The sequence below is a fragment of the Sturnira hondurensis genome, unplaced genomic scaffold, assembly GCF_014824575.4.
Source record: "Sturnira hondurensis isolate 20B ecotype Veracruz unplaced genomic scaffold, ASM1482457v3 Scaffold0004136, whole genome shotgun sequence".
In the NCBI taxonomy this organism is placed as follows: domain Eukaryota; kingdom Metazoa; phylum Chordata; class Mammalia; order Chiroptera; family Phyllostomidae; genus Sturnira; species Sturnira hondurensis.
Window position 1 is genome coordinate 29,588,271 of NW_028076767.1, and position 18,003 is coordinate 29,606,273.

General features: G+C 50.0%; 1 protein-coding gene across 20 annotated transcripts in view; it reads right to left on the reverse strand.

Moving 5' to 3' along the window:
* The window catches only part of ZMYND8 (zinc finger MYND-type containing 8), a 111,764-nt gene extending 95,972 nt beyond the window's left edge, over positions 1–15,792 (reverse strand). For 5 of the 20 annotated variants that reach the window (XM_037044232.1, XM_037044227.1, XM_037044230.1 and 2 more), the window contains exons 1-2: positions 15,559–15,792; positions 6,720–6,790 (exon numbers count right to left, since the gene is read on the reverse strand). In XM_037044232.1, coding sequence (XP_036900127.1) covers positions 6,720–6,790; positions 15,559–15,572 — 85 coding nt within the window. In that variant the 5' untranslated portion in view covers positions 15,573–15,792. Of the gene's footprint in view, positions 1–6,719; positions 6,791–7,658; positions 8,090–10,544; positions 10,709–14,336; positions 14,406–14,946; positions 15,095–15,264; positions 15,369–15,558 lie in introns of those variants that run through there. The other 15 variants (XM_037044224.1, XM_037044216.1, XM_037044215.1 and 12 more) reach the window with 8 other exon arrangements.
* Positions 15,793–18,003: the final 2,211 nt, after the last annotated feature.

The following is an 18,003-nucleotide window of genomic DNA, read 5'->3' on the forward strand; positions in this document are numbered from 1 at the left end:
GACGGCACTTCTTGGGCTGCGGAAGATGCAGACGAGCCAAAATAGAGTTAAAAATACCGATGCTCTTTTTTTTTTATTTAGAAAGAAAAACCCTCAGCACTTCTTCATCTCACTGTGATTTAGAAGTGTTTATGGTTATATTTTCTTAAAGAGTTTCCTTGAAAAAAAAATGACAGAAGGTCTCTAGCTCATCTCCATCCCCATAAACAATCCCTTTGTGAAACAGCCTTAATTTACATACAACAGTGAGAACGAGGCTCCTGGACTAATTAAGGGCTGGGGCTGGTTAGCAAATTGCTATAATTGCATATTCTCCAGCAACCTGTCTCACAAAACACATCCATACCCAGGCAAATAAATCTCAGCAAGAATGATACTGTTCAAGATTTTAATATCTTGGGCTTCCGCTGCATCTGTGCCTGGTTTCCAAGTGGCTCGTTCGTTCCCCTGGTGCGGGTGACATTACACAGACATTTTAAAAAACGGTTTCAGGTCTGGCAGCCTAGCATCCGCACACCACCATCGCCACGTCAAAACGCACCCGTGGCAGCGGGCAAACACAAGCAGCCCGACAGGGAAGCCTGTGTAGGGAGCCGTGAACTCGCGAGGGCCGTCCTTTTTCAGACTTCAAGTCCCTGGGCCTGTGAGGGCCTTGTTCGGACTCGTGTAGAGGGAGGGTGGCCAGAATTCTGCAGTCAGCTGTGCTGTGACTTGTCTCGGGCAGAGAATGCAAACCGACAGCCCTCAGCCACTTCCGACCTGGAGATGTGTTTTGCTGGGTTCGTGCACCATCTTTCAGAAAATGGGCTGCACGGACCATATTTCAATCCGGCGTTTTTGCGGGGCAAAGAATGCGGTAACGCCGGGTGAGCCATATGCCCGCTGGCCACTCTCAAGGCCCCGGAAACACCAGAGGCCAGCTACATTCACCCATGTGCCTGCTGCCCCTGCAGACACCCAACTTGGAACCCCTGGGACAGAGCTCAGAACCAAGGACGGAGGTTTAAATTCGAAGATAAAACCCAAACCCAGGTCCCCACTTTGCCACTTCATTAGTCCAAGTCTCAGTATCCGTGACTGTAAAATGGGACTAGAACTGCACCTACATCATCACGTTATTAGGAGTATCAAATGAAGTGATTTTGCCCATTACACCTGCCCCCAAATAAGTGCTCAGAGAATGTTAGCTAGGCAAACACGGTTGACGTCTAGACAGTACTTCCGCCGTGGGCCACAGCATCTTTCTGCAGATCATTACCCTCGGACACAGGTGTCAACCTGATGTCGGGAAAGCTCAGCAGCTAGGTCTCCCGAGAACGAAAATGCTCCCGTAAACGCCGAGGCTGGCGCAGTGACAACAACCAGCTCGGAAATTACTCAGCTCAGAAGGGAGTGTGTGTCGGCAGCGGGGAAGAGGGTGCACCATCTGAAATTTGGTCAGAGAACCCGAAAGGTCAGAGAAACTAGCACAGTGACGGGAGTTCAGAATTTGGGGCCAATTTCTGACAGCATTGCTAAGGTTCCCAAACACAGCACAGTTCAGAGCCGTTCTCTACCTACGAAATGGGGGAAATGTTGCCAGTTTCCCAAGATGCCTAAGGAGTCATCCCATTTTTTTAAGGGTTTATTTATTTTTTTTTGGAGAAAGGAGAAAGAGAAATGTCTATCAGTTGCTTCTCCTTACGTTCCCCCACCAGGGACCAAACCTGAAACACCCAGGCATGTGCCCTGAGCAGGTCAAACCTGCGACCTTTCACTTCTGGGTACAATGCCCAACCAACTGAGTCACAGCAGTCGGGGAGCTTCATCTTCTTTTAAGGAATCACCTCTTCCCCAGTGGATGCGGGCACAGCGGGTGGGTCTTGGTGTCCAGGTCCCAGCCCTTCCCTGGACAAAGTGCAGACACAGGACCCTGGCTGAGACGCTCCCTGGGGACTTTGCCCCGTGGCGCCTGCACACGGTTCCACTCCCCAGGACAGCCCCTGACCTCGGGCATTCCCACCAACCCCATGGGCCAGCCGACAGCCTTCCTCTCCAGTTCACCAGCGGCTTCCAGGGCTTGCCACCACAGAATCCCAGCAGGGATGGTATTGGAGATGGTGTCACATAGGAACTGAAGCCACGAATTTACCAAACCACAAGGCAAACAGGCTGGAAGATTACATATGTATTCACAAAGCCCACGTCGCCACACCTCAGATTTCGAGATAACTAGGACTGAATGAGAGATAAGGCTTCATCCCATCAGCCTTTGCAAACCTCACGTGGACCAGACTTCAGTGCTCAGCTCCCCAGCAAGCCAGTCTCACAACGCCAGGCCTTTGTGTTTGCAGTGTCCTTGACTGACCCACGGGCCCCGTGAGAAAGGTTCCCCAGGCACAGAGGCAGCCCTGGAGGATGGACTCAGTCCCACACAAAGCCGTGCCCCCAAGAGAGAGAACGGTCTCCCTTGACACCTGATGACCCTTCCCCCTGTTCATGGACTCCCCCCACCAGGACGAGGGCTCCGGAAGCCCTGGGAAAAAATCAGCCTGAACAGCTACAGCCCAACTTCCTTTGCACGTCTGAGCGCCCAACAGGACGGGACGCCTGCCTGAGCCCACCTGCCAGGTAGCTCCGCACAGTTCTCCATCACCGGCGCGCGGCTTCCGCACCTCCACCGCCACACCCTCTTTCTAGAGGTGTAAGTGGAGCAGCAGTAGAAGGTGGGAAGTAGGACCTCCGGGTGACGGGCTTACCAACACAAGCTTCACCCCACTTTGTGCCGGCTCTGCCCACGGCTGACATTTCTGAACGCCCACCCTGTCCCAGGCACTGCTCTGGGCACTCTGTCTGTATGAGCAAATTGCACTTTCACTGAAACCCTCTATGTTCACCCGTCATCCCCGTGTATGAGGGGAAACTGAATCACAAACACTAACCCAGCGAGGCAGGGCACGAGCCGGAACGTGAACCCCAGGAGCCTGGCGCTAAAAGCCAAGGTTTTCTAAGCCTTCATGCCAGCCTGTACCTCGAATGCAAGAGGGCATTGAAGAAGGGGGTCAAGGGCCCAGGGAGAAAAGGAGCCTACATTCCCACAGAGAAAACCATCAACAAACAAATAGATAAGAACTACAAGGTCACAGACAAGGGATAGGAAGAAAATCGGGAGTGATTTTGAGCAACCTTCTGGAACACTGTAAATGTTCAATTCTCTTTTTCTGGGTCGTGGTCCCATTAGTGCACACGCATCAGAAGTCCCCCAAGCTGTACACCGGAGACTTAAAATGTACCAGGAAATAGGACCGCGTGGCGCATGGTGGGAGGTTACAGATAAGGAAGGGAAGAAGACTGGAATGATCCAGGCGGGAACAGAGTGGAACTGGAGACAAGTGTCTAAACTCATTTAATGTAATGCAGATAGAGACAGAAACACCCACAGACACGTGTGCACAGGTGGGTTAGGGGCATGTCCCCTTGCTCTGTCTGCCGAAAGGACCTAAAGCAAGGCCGCACGCCTCAGTGGCGATGGGCACACCGGGCGCCCAGATCTGGGTTGCTAATGCTGGTCTCCGATAGCAGGGCTCCCTGGGGAAACAACTAATGCTAACGTGGTGACAGAAAAAATACACAAGATGAGCGAGCCTTGTCATGCCACAAAGGAGGGAAGCGTTCAATCAGTCAATTCATCAACCTCCAGTGATGTCAAAGAACACTGAAATGTTCCCAATGGCCGAAGCTAGAATAATCTGGGCAAAAAAGTAAATAAGGAGTATTGGACTATATAACCCAAGTAGAAAACAACTGAATCCATGATGATATAAATAAATGACTGACTGAATAAATAAACGTGGGGGAGGGAACAAATCTCCCATACAGAAGAATTCCAAATAATTTATGTAGATAATTCTGGCCTTAAAGAGTAGGAACAGAACTCCCCACTCCACCTGAGCTGGGCCTTGTGACTTCCTTCTAAAGAGAACACCATGGGAGGGAGAGAAGTGACAAATGCCACCTGAGTCAGGTGATCACGGTCAATATCATCAGTTTATAACACGTACCCTTGACACGACGTGATGAAAGGGCACTCGCCTCCCCAAACCCATTATCCCCGGGTCTACCTCAGTTCAATCATGAGAAAAATAGCAGAAAAATCCCAGTGACACCCTACAAAATACCCGACGACACTCCTGAAGGCAATCAAGGTCACTGAAAACAAAGATCTGTGAAACCCTCAGAGCCCAGAAGAGTCAGAGGCGGTGCAATAAGTAATACACATGGTATCGTGGGCAGGGTCCTGGGACAGAAGAGGGGCCTCGGTGGGAAGACTAAGGAAATCTGAACACAGCACGGACTTCAGTTGGTAATAACATAGTAATATCGATTTGTCGACACCGACAAGTAAGCCATCCTAACGTATGACGTCAGCAATAGGAGGAAAACTGTGTGTGCGCGGGGAATGTGACACGGGAAGACTCTGCAGTATCCTCACGGCTTATCTGGAAACCTAAAATTAGAAGCTGATTATTAAAAGTAACAGAAAAAACGACAGAATGGCTCCTTTGTCTGGACTGAGCGGCCGCTAAATGCCTCTCTCCAAGGAGACGGCTGATGTCCAAGGTGAATCTGAGAGATGAGAAGGCGGCAGCAGGACACTAAGTAACCAGCAACGGGCACAAGACATACAGGGCCCAAAGGGGGGAACACGGGAAAGAGGCCAGGTGGCTCACGTGGAGTCAGAGAAAGAGAGAGCAGGAGCTGAACAGGGCGGACCAGGGCGAACAGGGCGGACCAGGGCGAACAGGGCGGACCAGGCGGGTAAGGCCTAATGACCTCAGGGCATCCCTGGAGGGTCAGAGGAAGGAGTTAGCAAAAAGGGACAGATGTGACCTACGCTTTCCGGATCACCCAGGCTGCTACCGGAGGAGGACTGGAGAGGGGTAGACAAGAAAGAGGGGCAGGGTCACCCCAGGGGGGTCGATTTCAGGTAGCACAGTCTCAGGGAGAGGCCACCTGGAGAAGAGGTAGGAGGACACGGGGAGACGAACGAAGACGAGGAGAGGGAGGTCTCCACATGGGTGGGGCAGGGGGTGTCCTGACCACAGCAGGCCTCCTGCCCCGGTGACAATCCCTGACTCTGACCCTCCTGGAGAAGTCTCCACCGTGAGGCTCCAGGAAGAAAGTACCTCCTTGGGGGCAGAGCCTGGGTTCTGCCACTCACTATCTGTGAGACATTACCATTTGGAGCCTCAGTCTGCTCACCCACAAAATGGGACATCACCTCCCTCACAAAGGGACTGGAGGAACTCGGGAAGAGCAAGCTCCCAGTCCAGCACAGCCTTCCTCACTGGTGAGGAATGTTTTCTACACGAGAGGCCCGAGGTGGGAAGAAATTTCAGAATCTAACCCGACACCTAGTTTTACAAAGAAACTGGAGGCACGGAGACAGAAGGTGTCCAAGCCCCATGGGAGCCTGAACAGTGACAGACCCACATACATCTCCCAGCGTCCGCCTCTGGCTTCTCCCTCGACATTCTGACCACAGGAAGGGGCTGGGCCACGCTCCCTCCAGCTGTCACAAAATACTCCTTCAGGAAGGTTCTTTCCCTGCTCACAACTCCCCCACTGATGCCCCCTCATGGGCTGAACGGGGCTGTGATAAAGAATGAAGGGCCCACTAACTGGGCCCACCCTCCCAACCTCTCCCTTCCCCCGCCCCCAGGCACAGACCACCCACACGGGCAGCCTGGCCCCTCCCACCTGAGGGGCCTGCGGGCTCCCTCCTTGGACCACGCCAATTCCCCCCATCTGTCAGGTCCGCCCCCCCTTCCCAGGTTGCAGTCATGACTACCTGACCCCATCTATCTTTGCCCCAAATGCCAAGCTTGTGCAAATCTTCAAAAACCTCTGTTGTGTCAGATGCCTTGTAGGAGGTGCTTTCTGTGCTTCTCTCTTCTCCAACAGACGGGGGGGGGGGTCTCTCTGGCAGACTCTGTCCCCACCCCCCAGACACAGGGCTGTGTGCCCAGGCAGGCAGTCAGCGCCTCGCCAAGGCATTGCAACGCCGTGCTGCAACCCTGAAGTTTACAGATGAGCATTTTCACCAGCCGAAGCCATGAAAAATACCCCAGGACCTCATTTTTGCAAGCACCCTTGGAGGCAAAAGTAAGCAACCACCTCCCATCATATCGCCCACAGGCCACACAAAAAGTACCAACCCTTCAATTAGAAGCTGGAGGAGTCTAATACAGATTTCTGTCTCAGCAAACATCAGTGGTGTTTGGTCCAACTTGCTAAATTTCGTCCTAAGTGCAACTACCGGCCCCAGTATCCCGGCAGTCCCACATCCCCTCCTACTCCTGTGACTGGCCTGTTCTTCCAGTCACACACAGGGCAGCAGCCGGAGACCCGTGGCTTCCAGAACACACTCCATTTAAATTTTCATTCCTGAAAGTCACCCTGCAGAGAGACAGCAGTCACCCTCAGTCAAGACATAAAATGTGCCGTCACGACCGGTCCCCGCCAACAGGTCGGCATTCATGCACGGGCACACAAGGGAAAGAAAAGCAAAGACAGATTTCCCCATAAATCAGGGGCATCCTTCTGAGGTCCCACGCCTCAAAATCAGAGTGTTGCAACCTCGGCTCACGGAGACACACTTCACTGCGCTGCGATAAGAGAAAGAAATTCCAATTTCCTCCTCTGCTCGGGAATAGGTAATACACAAGACTTCAACTCACCTTTAGAGCGAGTAGCGATATCCATGCCCTCTACCACCTCCTGTTCTGTTTTTATTTCCTCTTCAGCCAGGCTGAAACAGAGCAAATGATGTTCAGGTTTAGGCACACTGAGAACCTGCCCCATGGGGGTGTCATGGGGTGTCTTTAGAAGTCCTAAAGACAAATACAACATGAACAGAATTCCCCATCCTTATGTAGATATGGGGGTGGGGGGGCGGGGGAAATCCACACTTGATTGCAAACAAAGTGTTAAAGCCTCCTAAAGGAATATTTTTAAAACTCTAGGTTGTTCTTTTTTTAAGTCAAATTACTATCCCACTTGTCATGCTCTCTGAGGGGGGGGGGGCCTTTTTTTTTTAGACACAAAATTACAATCTGCCCCACCCAGCCTTGAATAAACAAGTTTCTCATTCTAAAACCCAGGGTTCAGGTAGGAGGTTCAATGTACCCAGCATTCTGATGTCTGAATTCTGTAAGGCAAACAACATTTCTCAGACCACCCTGCCAAATCTTACAATGTCCTGGCGAGGCAGGAACATGAAAAAATGTATAGAATTATAATGTAGAAAAATGTGCCCCGGCTAAAAGGCCCGGTCTCAAAACATGCAAACCCCCAGCATCCGTCCCAGGAATGAGGACTGGGGTCAACCCCCCCCCACCCCGTGGATGTTTCCTCTGGGTAGCAGGCCTGGCTCAGAGAAAGCATTCTGGGCTCTTCTGAGCTGTGACTAATTATCCCCCACCACAAAGGTGGAATGAGGAAGGATTATTTGAAAGAGAGGCTGAGAGTTGGGGGTTGGGGAGAAGAGCAGAAAAGCGGGCCGCTGGCTAGGAAGGTCCACCAGAAATCTTCTTTTCTCTTCTGGAACTCCTCCTGGTACAGAGTACAGGCCACTTCACAGCTTCCCCGGCCCCCCACCCCACCCCCCACACACACACCTCCTAAGCCAAGCCAGTCAAGTTCTGCTTCAAGAGGTGCAGAGTGTGAGGTGCTGAACTTCCCCAATGTTCGGGCTGACAGTGAAGTGATAAAAATCTTCACAGTTACTCTAATGTAATCCCCTCAGACGGTGGTTCAACGAGATACGGGTGCACCCCCAACTGCTGTGGCTGGAACTTTCCATCTGGAAGACTCAAAGCCAGGACAGGAGGGAGGCTGGGGAGGAGAGCAAGGGCTAGACTGTCCCTTCTGTATTCCATGGTCTGGGGCTGTCTGGGACAGAAGATGAGTCCCAGAAGGCCTGGTCTCATGGAGGTATGTTTCGGGGAGAGCTCCACGTTTGTCGGGGGGGAAAGGGTTCAGAAGGGCAACTAGGTAGAAAAGAAGAGAGGACAGCTCAGAATTCAATGATGAGAACTCAGAGGCCTCAAACTTAACTAGTCCCAGCAGAGAGAAGCAAAGTCATTTGCTTTTAAATCAGAACATTAACACCTTGAGCTCTCTGATACTGGACCCGTTAACAATTTCATTTGCACCGCATCTGTAGAGACAGGCTGTGACACAAGTCTCCCAAGAAGTAACTGACATGTTGTCACAAATGGTTTTCATCAGAAGCAAGCAGCCTTTTACATTTAAACACACCGCTAATGCGCACGAATACAATGGTGTTGGGGGAAGGTGATTCGGGCACTAATAACTCACTCCACTTTCAGGGGCGCAGGTTCTCAGCTCAGAAACACACACTCAAAAACTGTCCAGAGAGATTCTGGTGATGGCTGCCTGCTTGGACCGACTGGAAATCGGTTTTAACAGAGAACCCCCATGCAGCCATCTTGACCTTCCTGCCAACGAGAATTGTTTCCCTCTCTAGCATGAAGTACGTGAAAGCCCAAACTTCTGAAACCGATCCCATCTTTGGCGTGACGGAGAGAAAAATGCTAGTCTGGGATCTAACCAACGTGTCCAGTAGTGAAAGATTAATGCATAACAGAACTCCCAAAACCCACTTGAAGGATTTCTGCAGGGATGAAAACAGTCAAAGGTAGCGTGATTGGGGAGGGGGGCTGTATTCAAGACAATGGCTGGGCTTTGAACAGCCCAGAGGAGTCGAATTCTTCAGGCAGAGATGCTGATGAAAGGCTAAGAAAATGCAAACTAGTAATGGGGGTGGGGGGGTGCTATTTGCCGCTGAGTTGAAGGTAATCAATTCTGGAGTAGAAAAGAAGGGGGGAAAAGTTAAGCTGTTTTTATCTTTCCAAGTATTACGAGTGGGCACCATAATCACTTTAGCACCAGCACCACCAGCTTTCACCAAGGATTTCGAGTACAATTTCAGAAAGCCATCTTTTTCACAGATCAGCAAGCCATCCTTCCAAAGAGAACCGTGTATGCACACACATGCACACATGCACACACAAAATACACTGCATTTGACTAAAGGAAATTGCAGAGTCTGTGCATTAAAAGGGAAAAAATTTCATTTACAAAAGCAAAGACCAGAATGCAAAATCAGTCATTTTTGAATAGCCACATCTAAAGGGACTTCCTTTTTCCTACACCGCTGAACTCAGGTGGTTTTGTTTTGTGTTGTGTGTGTGTGTGTGTGTGTGTGTGTTTTGGTTTAGTGCTAAGTACTAGGATGTTATTAAAGAAAAAACTATGAATATTACATCAAAAGTGGTGATGAGAAAGATTCCTTGTACCTGTCTGCGTGCCCCACAGAGCCTGATCAATTCAGGTTAAGAACTGTTCAGTCATTCGGGGGGAAAAAAAGTCAAACAACAGTCATTGTTGAAAAGGCGGCTGCATCTGGAGAGAAGACTTTGAACTCTTGTCATTAACACATTCAAGTCTTAGGAAATATACAGCATCTTTCCTTCCCTATCTGTTCACTGCAGCCCGGGGTTATTTCAATCAAAAACAATGGAACAACAAGCCCTTGTTACAAACTGACATTACTTTTTTTTCTCCTGTTAAGGTCTGCAGGGGAGACTGGGGCCCACACCAGGAAAGGCTGAAAAGCAAACAACAGTCCCTCACCCCAACAGGAAAATTCACCATCAACTAGTTGTATATATTATGTTACCACCACCACCACCGCTTCTGGCACTCACATTTACCCTAAGTCACTTGCCTCTGGATTTCACAAACTGACACACTGCAGACAATTAAAGAAATAACAGCGCCTGCGAATACAGCCAAGACCATGCCATCCCGTCCCAGAAAGAACACATTTCTCCCCCAGTACCTAAGCAGGAAAACCTAAGCTTCCTTCTTAACCTGCATGCACTGAAAAAGAGCAATTAAAAGTTGCAGATGAACTGCTGAACCTCCAGGATGCTTTAAGCCTTCTGATTATTAAATCTGAGGGTTGAAGGCTGGTCCGTAATACCCAGGAATCCCATCCCCTCAACACTCCCAAAAGAGAGAGAGAGAGAGAGAGAGAGAGGGGAAAAAAATCCAATTTTTACATAAAAATACCTGGATACACAATGCCCAGATCTTTCTTTTCCCCAAGTGCCCCAACTACTTGACTTTTAACCAAGAATATCTAAACCCATCTAGAATATACAGCCAGCATGCATGAGACTCTGGTCCTACAGCTGAGATCAATGCACAGCAATTCAAGAAGCATGCATCATTCCAAAAGGACTCTTCCCTTCAGCTTTTTACTTTCATTCAAAATACCAAACTGGTCCAAGCTGCAAGAAATAGTTAATCCCCAAGATACAACATCTTCCTCTTCTAGATCACAAAATAGTCAACATCAAAATTTTAAAAACCATGCTTCCCTAAATCTGCAATTCGTTTTTTGTTTTTTGTTTTTTTTTTAATTGAGGGAGGGAAGGGAATGGTTAGCAGAGCAGCTTTATATAAGCACTCACCTAAAACAGGCCGTCATCGGGAGCTAAGCTATTTATGCAGGATTCTTAAAATGGCGTCTGGCAACACTGCCTCATTCCTGTATTGAAGCTAAAATGGTAGCAGTTTGTTCAATAGCTGTAGCTCTTGTTTAAGCAGCCCTGCTAGTTTCAAAGCCACCTTCCTAAATATCAGAACCAGGAAAAGCTCAACCAGAGGACACCAGCAGCAACCCAACGTTTAGAAGCTTAAAAAAAAAAAAAAAAAACCCTGCAATGACAGGGGGAGTTTGTGAAGTCACAGGTTCCTAAGGAAAAGCCTTCCCTCGCTCCCATCCTGAGCCTTCTACCAGGAGGCTCTGAGAGGAGGCCCCCTGGCCCTCAAATTAGGTGGGTGAAGGTTAGGAAACAGGCAGCCCTGTGGCATAAACTGCAGGGAGACAGGTGTCTGCGCAAAACCCAGGAACATGAAAAGGGAGCAGGGAGGGCAGGGGAAGGAAGCCCATGTCCTCTTCTTGGTACATGACAAGCCAGCTCTGCATCCACAGCAGAAAGGAGCTAGATAAAATGAACGTGCTTCCAGGACAACAGGCATCCGAAAAGGCAAGCCCGAGGGCTGCACCGCAGTCTGAGGCCAAGGCAAAGTCAAAAGGCAGTGTGTGCACGCCTGAAAACGGCCACCAAATACCCAGCCAGCCCTAACTCAGCCTCAAGGAAAGACAATCGGAGTCTGCAGAGACACAATGATAAGACGCCCGCCCAGCCAATGCACAGGATACTCACAAATTAGACTTTTGTCCACCCCCAACAGAGCCCTGAAAATTAACAACGGTTTTGCAAAACCCGCTTTTTCAAAGGCCAAACGAATAGCCTCATAGTGGATAATGTAATTTATGGTTACAGGTCTGAGCATGGGCCTCAGAACTGCAGTGCTGTGAGTGGGGAGTCTCAAGGTGACTGCTTTTTAGCTCCAGGGGAGACGGGAGGGCATGGTGCCCAAGGCTGTGCCAGGGTGAGGACGGGCAGCTGGCTCCTTGCCGGCCGGTAGGTGGGTAATCTTGATGAGGAGGGACAGCCCAGCAGCGCAGCTAGCTACAGGGCTGAAATGGCTCCCGCCTGCTTGTTTATCTGGAAGGAGATGGGGGAGGGGGGACGGCGGCCATAGCCTAGGCAACCCGAAGCCAAGGGTGAATCCTTGCTTTTGCATGTAAGAGCAACCCAAGGGCTTCTAAACACATTCCCTTCCTAAAACCTCCGCTGTGAGGTGGCAAAGGCACTTTTGCATGTGTCTTTCTTTCTTTTCAGGGTCAACCAGAGGCAAAGCCAGATATCTAGGGCTTCTCAGCTGACAAATGTTTGTTGCCCCTGCCACAGGAGAGAGAAGGGAAAAGAAGGCAAAAGAAACAAAAAGGGCACACATTTGAAGGGGTTGGACTCAAAAAACCTACCTCCATCTTCAGGGTTTTCTGGGTTACTGTCCTGGCTTTTTACTTAAAATTGACTCATTTTCCTCCTCTCCTATTTAAGACCTGAAACCATTCCCCCCTGTTACCTAGGAAAAGAAAAGGGGAAGGACGGAAGGAAGTAAGGGAGGGAGGGAGGGAAGGAAGGGGGGGCTATTGTTTTCATCCCTAATTTATAATCCAAGATGCCCCACTGTTTCTGACTCAAATCTTTGAGCTGATAATTATAATAAAAGTAACTGGACAGGGCTCCAACAAGCTAACCATGGTCGCACACAGCAATTAGAAAAACTCTGTAGAAAGTTTAGTGGGTGATTATATACAATTAATTTCTAGTTACAGACGGAACACTGACCATTTTCTGGAGCTAATAAAAGCAGTTACTCCCCTCCCCCACATGAATGCCACTTAATTTCCCAAAGCAGAAAGTGAATCCATCCTGGAGGGTCTTGAAGGAAGAAGGAGAAGAGAAGAAAAAAAAAGGGGGGGAGGGGGAGAGAGGAATCAAAAGCTCCAGTGTGTCTGTGTTTGCTCCTTGCAGCTGTGCACCCTCTTTGGGGACTGAGGAGGCAGAAGGAAAAGGGAAAACAGCCCCTCCCTCTGCAATTTGCCAACGTGGCAGAGAGAACATTCTACCTTGACATAAAAAAGAAGGGGGGCAGGGGGAGATGCCCTAAGAATGGACTGCAGGAAGGCTCTTCAGCTTGGTGGATCTGCTTTTCCTAAAAGGAACAAAGATGGTAGAAATTTCCAGAAGGCCCAGTCTCAGTTCAGCCACTGTGATAGTCAATCTGTAACCTTTCCTCCCTGTCCATTGGTTCAGAAGTTGCAGAGAGGAGCCCCCCCCCCCCCCGGGCTGCTCTGTGAGCCAGCACTGCTGTGCCTACCTAGTCCTGCTGCATTGCAGACATTTAGTCACCCCCCCGCGGCCCCCCAGTGAAACTGGAAAATCATGCTGCTTTGAAAGCAACTGACTTTTACAGACTCAGGCCTGGTGGTGGCCACAGGACCCAGGGAAAGGGGCTTGCTTGGTCCAGGGCTGGGAATTTGCTGGGGCTGCACATGTGGAAACAGATAGTGGCTTTGCAAACCTGTGGGAGCCATTTTAATATGAGCTTTTAGGGAACAAATGCCTTGCCCTTAGGTTTCCTTCCAGCCCAACAAATGCACCATTATGCAAACGTTGAAGGCACCAAACCAGGGGTCTTGTGATTAGATATTGCTTGGGGCGGGGCGGGGGGGGGAGGGGGCGGGGGGGGGAGTACCAGAACCTCAGTATGTAATTTCCATTTACGGCCAGGAGGTAAGAACAAAGAGAATAGCTAAGTGTCTGAACTTACTTGTGGAGGGCAGCAGCCTGTTCTGTCTTAAGTATAGAAAACAACATTAACTCCCTGCACTTTTACTCTAAGAAGCTAGCCTTCCGCAGACTTTTCTTAACTTAGAATTGGTACATTTCTCATTATTAAGGTGCTAAAAGCTGGACAATAATTTAAAAGGGGAAAAAAATTAATTACTGACTCCATCAGGTTGGCATAACATAGCAATCAAATAAAAGCTCCAGCATCCACAGTCACGCAGGATCGGTCTCCAGGCTGGAAACTGATGCAGAGGAACTTCTAGGGAAATTCTGAAGCTAATGCTCAACGAGAATCCACTTTTCTTTCCCCATTCTGAAGTTCTAACTGCAGCATTAAGAGATCAGGGGAAGTGTAAGAAGCAAGAAATAAATCATAAGTTAAAGGCAAGTGTGCATACAGATGTGTGTGGGTCAGACTTGGAAAAAGGCCGAATCTGTTGTGCAGTGACTGCTGAATCAAGTTTGCTGGGGGTTGGGATTCTGCAGAGTGTCAGGATATTAAAACCTGATTCCTGCCACCACCTTCCCCACACACTCACCACCGCCCCACACATGCCCCCACCCCCCACACACACGCCCACCCCCCACCCCCAACCAGCAGCTCCTGCCCCGCCACTTGCTTTAAGGCTCTGTGACTCTCAGAACAAGCACTTTCTTCTATTTCACAACCAGATCACCTACCCAGAGTTCTACCTAATATCCAAACAAACCCAGTGAAAGGTCTCCAGGTAAGTCACAATGAAACTGCATGTCTCCCCTGTCTGAGGGTTAACAGGAAGTGTAATCTTCGATCCTAGCTGCAGGTTCTCAGGAAAAACAGTGGATTCAAACAGCCACCTAAAAATCAAGACACTATTAAAAAGCCCTTATTTGGTTCCTGCTAATGAAAAGCCCTCCACTGCTATAGCCAAGACCCCCTGCACACACAGACCCCAAATGTTCGCCAAACTCTTTGTACATATGGTCACAGAGGAAATGGATAGCTTTACTTACCCAACATGTTCAAGCAACCGTCTCATTTTTCCACAGTTAAGAAGAGAGAACAGGCTGGCAGATTTGGGACTTGATCAAAAAGGAAATTTTTTTTTAAACAGTTACATGGGATCATTAAAAGCACACACAACAACAATAACACAACCCAACAACTGTATAGGGAATCCTGTCATGAGCCACAGACATGATTTTATTTCCTCTGCACTATCACATAGAAGGGCAGAGGGTGATACAATGTAAAAAAATAATAGTAGTAATAAAAGGGGAAAGGAAAAAGAAAACCAGGATGAAAAAATTACATTAGTTCACTGAAAATCATGCAAGAAGAGAGAGAGCTAAGGGATCCAAAAAGAGTCCTCACAGATTTATTGCAGGATGTGGTCCAACCTCCCTCCCCCACCTCCCCACCCCCACCCCCACTCCCCATCCCTACTCCAAAAACTTCCTCCAAAGCCTAGAAAACACTTTCAGAAACATTTGCTGGCTGTAGGCTGGCTTGCAGAAGAACACTCTGTATCAACAGAAGTCAGGAAAAAAGGCTGAACAATGTAGTTTCAAGTGCAGAAACCCTGTAGGAAAGAAAAGACCATGTAGAGACACCACCACCCACCTAGGCCCCAGGAGCCAGGAGCTCTCCTTAGCCCTGCTCTGCTGAAGGGCTTGGTTCTGTTTAAAAACACACATCCTCTCTGGTCAAAACTTCGTCCAGCCTTCCCAGAACCTCTTTGGAGAGGAAAACTTGCCTGCTTTGCTGTCTGCCATGAGCTCTGCTTAGAGAGGAGCCTGCCTGCTCACCTTCCATTTTCTTCCCCCAGCAGGCATGTGACACAAGAGAAGACAATAGTGCAGGGGGGGAACTGCTCAGAGAGAGAGAGAGAGAAAGAGAGAGGGAAGGGGGGGAAAAAAAGAGGCTTCTTTTTTGGCATACCAGGATCTTGCTTCAAACTATTCCAGAAACACCATGTCCTGGTGGAAGAAAAGGTGTGCCAGGCCCTTGCCAGTTTGCAAAATCAAGCTGTGGCTCATGGCTCCTTAGCCATGTGACCCAAGAAAGCAAAAAAAAAAAAAAAAAAAAAAAAATCTCTCTAAACAGTTCCAAGTTAACCTAAGTGCTGTGGGGGTGAGTGTGGCACAGCCAGCCACAGAGAAATCACACTGCTCGCCCACAATTCGGATGTCTCAGAGGGAGGGGGAGAAAAGATGGTTAAAAAGTCGAGCTTACCTCTGTGGATGCATTGTTAACACTGTGTAATGTCAATACTTATAAAACATGGAGGACAGGCTCCTAGTTCTCACAGAAAAAGGGTTTGGCACTTCGGCTTGATGATCTGGCCGCCTAATAAGAGCTCATCCCCGATTGGCTGGCCCAGCAAAGCGGAGTGTAAGGCGGCCCGGGATTGGCTGAAACACTTCCTGAGCGATTATCTTTGTGAGGCTCTGGTGAGCAAGAGCCATCCTGTGCATAGAAAGAGACAGGCTAAGCTAGGCCTTCTGCAGCAAGAAAAACTTGGGAAAGGGGCCCCCAGACGCACTTTTCCCGCACCCTGGCTAGATTTCCCGGCACAGGCAAACCGGTGCAGCCAGCCTGACCTGCTCCAGCTAAGCCTGAGGCCCGGGGGGACCCTGGGAAGAGTTTCTGGGGTGAGCTGAAAGGGCTCACCCTCACCTGCCCCCCAAAGAAGCAGCTCCCTGCTAGGGGGGGGAAAGTCTGGCTCTTTTCTAGAACAATCCAGCAGAATCCAGCAAGGAGGGGGGTGAGGGGCAAGTGAAGCCGAGAAGTGGGGAGCCCCAGGAAATGAGCCAAGGGAGCAGGAGAAAGGGGCTGAAGGCAGGCCTCTGTAGAGCTGGGGGCAGACAGACAGGGCAGGCTAACCCCAAAAAATAGCTACAGAGCAGCTGTGGGGAGGGCGGAGGATTGAAGCTGCTGAGGGGAGGAGGGGAACAGAGTGGTCAAGTTTGCATAGTCATTGTCAGAACGCCTCCTGGCAAAAACAGGCCAGAGAGCCATTTTTCCCCCCGGCACAGACACCATCCTCTCTCTGGTCCCCCTCGGCCAGCAGTCCAAGGAAAAACCAAAGCGGGTCCCTGCCTCCCAGCCAGGATGCCAAGGGGCAGCCCCCCTTCTCCGGCCTTACCCTAAGCAAAGCCAACTGCGCTCCTAGCAGGCCACATGCCTAGACCTACGAACTTCCCTTCCCCTCCCGGCCCCCTCCCCCGCGGCCGAGGCCTGCTAAACCTGTCAGTTAAACAAAAATCTGACTTCCGTCTGAGCCTGCGATGCCTTCAGCTTCCTGCCTATTAACCCTCTCTCAGACCTGGGGCCTGGCTGGGAAAGACTAGGCCCTGGGATTGCAGTGAAGGCCTATGGAAAAATACCAGCTGCAGCTTCCCCTGGCAGATGCAGAGAGAGAGAGAGAGAGAGAGAGCGCCGCTGTCTCTCGCCTTTGCTTCCCAAGGAGGCGTGTACCTTCTGAATCCAGGGCACAGGCAGTGCCTCTCGGTCTGAGAAGCCATTTAAATCCAGAGGGAGAAAGAAAGATGTCAAACTCGGCAAGGGAACAAGAACCCCCATTATTAGTCAGGCCTACACCCACCGCTCAGCCCTTGCTGTCACAATCTCCCCTGTATGTATGTACTTGGGGAACTGGGCCCCGGGTGGGCAGATGAATCCCACGAGCTTTATAAGGGTTCTTGCTTAAATTTATTTCCACAGAGAACGGCTTCTTTTCGTCCCCAGAGGCAGATGGAACAGCTTTCACGCACAGCACAGAGCTCAGAGCCCCCCCCCCATCTCTGGCACTGCTCCCCAGTAAAATATTAACTAGTTTGTCAGAGCTGCTTAGAATCCCACCCATTTCAATAGTATTAGGTGGTCTTTGCCTGCTTGCTCCCCGAAAGCTGCCTTTGTAGTTGGTCTCTACCCTAAGGAGAAAAAGACAAATCAGAAGGATCCTAAAATGTCCATGCTTGCTTGCTTTCTCTTCTTTTTTTTTTTTTAAGACAAGGTGCTTAATTAACAAGACTTAAAAAAAAAAAAAACCAGCAAGCCGGAACAACAGAAACTAAATAAACAACAGTGTTTAGAGTCTGGAGAAAGCTTCCAGAGGGGAGGCAGCCAGGAGGTAAAATTGTAGCCCAAAAGTGCCCAGAGTCTCTTCCTAAAATTAGGACTCATGGGCTCTCTTGTCCCACTCCTGTTGGTTCCCACAAAGAGAACAGAGCTGATGGCCTGCCCTCCCTGCCCCCACCCCACCCCCACATGGACAACAGATGCCCACCGTGTGTACATAAATTCTTCCTGCCGGGAAACCGATCAAACAGGAGCAAGCCGGGAATCGACACACAGCACACTGCAGGGGCAGGCCCCAGGCTTTATGACAAGGGGGGGAACTTTGTTGCTGCTGCTGCGGCTGTCCTTGTAGTTCAGGCTAAAGAGGCCAGGATGCAGGGAGGGTGGCCAGCACTCAGGACAGGGGGCCTGGGCCACACCCAGAGGGAGAGGCCCCCTCTTCCTGGGGATGGAAGCCGGTACAGAGAGACCAAATGGGGGACAAGAGTCGAAGGCCAGAGTTAATTAGACTCTGCTTCCTCCACCACCATCCCTTGGGAATCTGGTTTGTTTCTGCGGGTGCTGCCTTTGGGGAGGAGGGGAACGGACAAACAAATG